At 37.2% G+C, this 5,628-nt stretch overlaps 1 protein-coding gene across 1 annotated transcript in view; it reads left to right on the top strand.

Moving 5' to 3' along the window:
- IMPAD1 (inositol monophosphatase domain containing 1) overlaps positions 1-5,388 on the top strand; it is a 24,186-nt gene extending 18,798 nt beyond the window's left edge. Inside the window, exons 4-5 of the mRNA XM_015598593.1 lie at positions 3,447-3,608; positions 5,109-5,388. Of these exons, the coding sequence (XP_015454079.1) occupies positions 3,447-3,608; positions 5,109-5,380 (434 nt within the window). The 3' untranslated portion in view covers positions 5,381-5,388. The remainder of the gene's footprint in view (positions 1-3,446; positions 3,609-5,108) is intronic.
- The last annotated feature ends 240 nt before the right edge of the window (positions 5,389-5,628 follow it).

Genomic DNA, 5,628 nt, shown 5'->3' with positions numbered 1-5,628 from the left:
AGTTGGGGTGAAAACTATCTATCTCCAGTGGAAACAAGTAATTTTTGGTGGGGGAAGGTGGGGAAGAGCAGGCTTTCTCTTTTTTCTTTTTTTTTTTTTTGGTAGTCTTATGATCTGATGGGATTTTTATATAGTCATTTAGATTCAACTATAGTTATATGAGTTAAATTTGTTTCGTTTTTGCTGTCATTGTTGCTCACCTTTACTAACACCTTAAAATATACCATTACATCATCTTTTTTTTTTCTTAGATATTGTCTGTTCGTTCTTTCCTACGAGCAACAATTAAGTCAGCTTATTTTGGCCTCCTTGACCACCATCCCATCTTAGTCAGTCATATCTTTTTAAATATTTATCTTTTTACTCTCTAACTCTTCATATTTAAATGATACTTTGATTCTCACCAGTCAACTATGAGATAACATTTACTCACCTTTATTCTCCCACCTTTGTTAATGTCTTTGGTTTCCTCTTAAATTCACAGTTAAATTTATTCAGTGCTAACCAACAGTGCTTTTGCTGAGAGTTCCTCAGTCTTCACTTGATTGAATAAAGTTTTTCCTCAGTACCTCAGGAGTGCTAGCTAATGGATGTGACATTACCTGAGTTCTTACATGGGTAAAAGCTTTTTCTGTAGCCTTAGTGCTCGAAAGACCTCTTGGCTAGTTATAAAATCTTTGATTCGCCCTGTATTTATTTCCTAGGGATGCCATGACAGATGAGCACAGACTGGGTGATTAAAACAATAGAAACTTACTTTCTTGCAGTTCTGGAGGTCAGAAGTCTGATATCAAGGTGTAAGCAGTGTCACTCTTTCTCTGAAGACTCAAGGAAGGAATTCTTTCTTCTCTCTTCCAGCTTTTGGTGGCTCCAGGCCATTCCCTGGACTTCCTTGCTCTGTAGACACATTATTCCAGTCCGTGCCTCTGTGGTCATGTTTTTTTCTATGTATTTCTTTGTCTCTTATAAAGAACACCAGTCATTGAATTTAGGGCCCACTCTAATCCAGTATGACTGCAACTTTAATTATATCTGCAAAGACCCTATTTCTAAACGAAGTCACATTCTGAAGGTTCTGGGTAGAAATGAATTTTGGGTAGGACACTATTCAGCCCACTGTACATTCTTTTTTCTTGGTTAACTAGTAGAAACTGATAATCTGTATGGGTGCATGTTTATTTGTGTTGGCAAAAAGGCTGATAACCTGATTTTCTTTTCTTTTTAAGCGTCTTGGTCTTTTTGCCTGGAGGGCCAAATAACTTTCTCTTTAAAGTCTAATAATAGAACTATAACATATCTCAGATTCAGAGTTGGCATACTGGGCAAATGTCTATATAGTATGCCTCTCAGTATGGACATTTAGGTATTCTTTTATTTCAGGGACATTTTCTCGATTCATAATTTTAAAAATTAGTTCTATTTTGTTATTTTGTTTTTCTTTTTCAGGGACTCCTAATATATGTTTGTTGACCTTTCTTTCACTGGCTTCCATATCTATCACTTTCTTTCTGGTCCCTTTTATCTATTAACTTGTTTCTCTTACTTTTTGCTTGTCACATTGCTTGCTATGCTTCCCAATAAGTCTGTTGTCCTTTGTATATTCTGTGATTTAGCATTAAGTCTTCAGTGATTTTGCATTTTCAATTTCCTATGTTATATGAGTTTCCATTTCATATCTTCTTGTTCATCTTTTCTTGAGATTTTTTTATTTGCTTATTTCATAACATTCTTTTTTATTTATTGCTTGTTTATTTATTTTGAATCAAGTTAGAATGTTGTGTTATAGTTTTCCTCTGCTTTGTAGAAACTTTTAAGTAGCCCGAAGTGTTTTAATTTTCATTCTCTGTGTTTTGTGATTCTGTTTTTCAGTGGACACTTTTTATTCATATTTGGGCCAGCTACTGTGGAATCCAGTGGAGGATGGTGATTCCCAGTTCAGGAGTTTCCTTTTATGTTAGCTTGAGAAAGGCATTATCTTTATTTTAGGCATCTTTTTTTGTTTTCACATTTCTTCTTGTTGGATCCTGTGTTGTTTCTGTAGAGTTTTACTTTCAACCCCTTCCTTCACTTTAGTTCTGTCTGCTGTCTTCCAGATCTTCTCTCTTTTGGAGAGACGTCCTAAAAATCCTAAAAGATGTCATGCGTCAGCCAGCGTCTTATTAAGATTTCACTCTTGGCTCCATGTCTTCTCCAAGCCTCTTTGTCTTCTCACTGCTCTATTGCCAAGTTTCCCGCCTGCTTTCAGTAACTCTCATTTTGGATGGCACCTTTTCTTCTGGGGAGAAACCCTAGCTGATGTTATCTGAGTTCTACAGCCAGAGTCCTCTGACTTCTTGATGCTTCTATGACGCTCCTGCCATATTCCCCACAGTGATGTCAGCTGTGGCGCTCACTGTGCTGATCTTTGGTATTTACTCCCCTTCTGTCTCATAAATTCTGGTTGATAGCTATCCTCTGTTTTCTACTTATTGGTATTGATTATGGGTGTTTATATTTACTCTCCCTGTTGCTGTGTGGGGTTTTTAGAAAGAAGTGGGAGAAGAGTCTGAGAGACTGCCATCATCTTTGGGGAACTCAGAAACCCAGACTCTGTTAATTTTTAAAATTTTTTTCTGCAGTCAGGAATAAGTAGTAAGGGAGCTGCGTTCATTGCTAGCCATGGTGGACTGTATTTTATCCCATTGCCAGTGATTGTTAGAACAACAGTCTAATCGGGGTAATTCTGAGTAGGCTTGTTTTCTTGTATAGTTTGGTAGACAGTGAAGATCTTCCAAACCAAGAAGAACATTTCAAGCCATCTCTAGAGTCTCCTCACCTTCTTAAAAACTGTGCCATTCTGAAGTCTAGAGCTTTTTTTCTTTTTATACTGTTTGGTAAAGGAGATATGTAAACCTAACTGACCTCTTTAACAGTTGTAACATTTGAATTATCCAGGGTGATTAGTTGTGCTTATGTCATAGGTTGTCACAGGTTGGGTTCCCCAGAAATCAGACTTCGAGATGGAGATTAGCATGCAGGATGTTTACAGGCTGTGCTCTTGGGATTAATTTTGTAGAAGGGAGGGAAGGAAGCTGGATTCATGGTGAGATTCAGTTCCAGTGTGATCCCAGTGAAAATTCAGCAGCCACCCCACAGGGATCTCGAGCCTAGGAGTTCTTAAGCTAATTATTTAGTAGTTATTACCTCTGGCTGGGCAGGATTATATGGCCTTTTTTAGCTTTATCTAAAAACATGCTTGTTTTAATGTAGGAAAAAAACAAACATATTACTTTGTACTTAGAAAAAAAATAAAGCTTTCTGTTTTGGAAAAAAATACAAGTAATTCTGTGGAAGAGGATATTTTTTCATTCATTCTTGATACTTTGAGTTGTAGTTTTAAAAACCCTACTGTTAAAAAACAAAACAAAACCCTACTGCTATTAATGGATATTCTATTTGCTTTGCAGCTTGGGCAATGGTAGATGGTGGGTCAAATGTGAAAGCCCGCACTTACTACAATGAGAAGACCCCGAGGATCGTTGTGTCTCGCTCCCATTCGGGAATGGTCAAACAGGTTGCTCTTCAGACTTTCGGAAACCAGACTACAATTATCCCGGCTGGTGGTGCTGGTATGTTCCTCCCACCCTGTGATGCCTGTAAAGTGTTCCAGGCATGGCCGAGGCCTTGTCAGGAAAAAGATTTGGTTGCCCCACGCTTGGGAAGAAAACGGCAGTAGATGGTATACTGTCAAAACAGGCATGGTCTCCTACTTGGTTATTTCTAGGGTCAGATTTCAGTTGTACATGCCTTCTTGTTAGAAACAGTCTCCCAATAGAAACAATTTTACAGTAGTGATTTCTGGTCCTCAAAAGCATCTTCCTGTCAGTCATGTTACTGTCAGTGATGGTCATATATTTATATATGAATAATTATCCTGGTAGTTTAACTCTAGGAATATCAGGGTGAGAAGAAAAAATCCAAGTACATTGCGATGCTTCGTATGGCAGAGGGATGCTAGGAACCATCACAGTGTTATTAGAATGGCTAATCCCTGGGTTGCTTTTTCCACCCTGGAACTCCCAGCTTATATGTCCATGCTGAGCCAGAGTCCAGTGCCCACCTAGCTAACTTAATGTATATTCTGTACTATCGTATTGGCTATGTTATAGATTAGGGGTCAGCTAACTTTTTCTGAAAGACCAGATAGTATATACCTTAGGCCTTATAGTCCTTATTGCATACTGTTTTTTGTTTTGTTTCTTAAACCACCCTTTAAAATTATAAAAATCATTCCTACTTTGAGGGCCATGTAAAAAAAGGCCACAGCCTGGATTTGGTTCATAGGCCATTTGCTCACCCTTGTTTTGAGTGCTGTTTAATATGATAAAGGTGTTTTAATTCAAATAAATAGCAAATAATGGTCAGAAACATTTGTTTGAAAACCTTTTCAGCACAGTAATAAAGGGAAAAATAATGCTTATTAATTTTTAAGCCTAATAGTTTTAGTTTACTGATTGCATATATCTGCCTTGCTTAATATGACTTTGTTATAAGCTCTCCATTAGGTAGGTTGGTTTGAAAGGTAATGGCCAAAATACTTAGTAGGAATGGGATAAACCAGGTTCTAGACCCTGTTTCTCCTGTGGTTGTTTCATTTTATTATCTTATTTTTAAATTCTGCTTCATTACAAATAGGAAGTAAGATAGTAGTGTTATTTTGTATTCTCTTCTTTCAAATCCACCCTTTATTCAAGTGAAACCTATGAGTGTTTATTTCAGTGTTATCTCCCATAGGAAATGCTATGTACCGAATGTATCATTTTATAGAAAACAATCACAGAGTAGGTGTAAATTTGAAAGATTATAGACATATATGTGGTTATACTTGAGAATACCTTAATAAGTTACTTTGCAGTATATTTTTTGCTCATTTACATTTAATGTCTGTACTGTTACTTTAAAAAAAAAACAAACAACTTTTAAATCGTTTTAGATTTAGCGGTTGCAAAGATAGTATAGAGAGATCCTACACATCCTGTGCTGTTATTTTTAATATGGTACTCAAAAAGAGTAAACTACTTTCTTTAAATCTTTCTAACAATAACGTAAGTTCTTTGTTTATCTTTTAGGTTATAAAGTTTTAGCGCTCTTGGATGTGCCTGATAAAAGTCAAGAAAAAGCTGATCTATATATTCATGTGACATACATAAAAAAATGGGATATATGTGCTGGCAATGCCATCTTAAAAGCCCTTGGGGGGCATATGACTACCCTGAGTGGCGAAGAAATCAGTTACACTGGTTCTGACGGCATCGAAGGAGGGCTCCTGGCCAGCATCAGAATGAACCACCAAGCTCTAGTCAGAAAACTCCCAGATCTGGAGAAGACAGGGCATAAATAAGAAGCTGATTACAGATCGCAGCTCTTCCAGAGCTGAGCGGTCATCCGGAGACTCTGGAGGCTTCAAAGGATTGGTGGAAACTATGCATGGTTAAGGCCATCCCAGACTTTTTAAAGTATTTATGAAGCATCAGAGACTTATTTTCCCTGTAATAAGATGCAAGATCAGGGAAGATGGGTTGCTTCGTGTCTCAAGTATTGTCTTTATTTTTGAGACTATTTTCGTACAGTTGTCATACACAAGGCGTG

This window comes from Pteropus alecto, unplaced genomic scaffold (assembly GCF_000325575.1).
Source record: "Pteropus alecto unplaced genomic scaffold, ASM32557v1 scaffold87, whole genome shotgun sequence".
Taxonomy (NCBI): domain Eukaryota; kingdom Metazoa; phylum Chordata; class Mammalia; order Chiroptera; family Pteropodidae; genus Pteropus; species Pteropus alecto.
The sequence above is the reverse complement of the archived record's forward strand: the minus strand, read 5'-3'. Positions and strand labels throughout refer to the sequence as shown.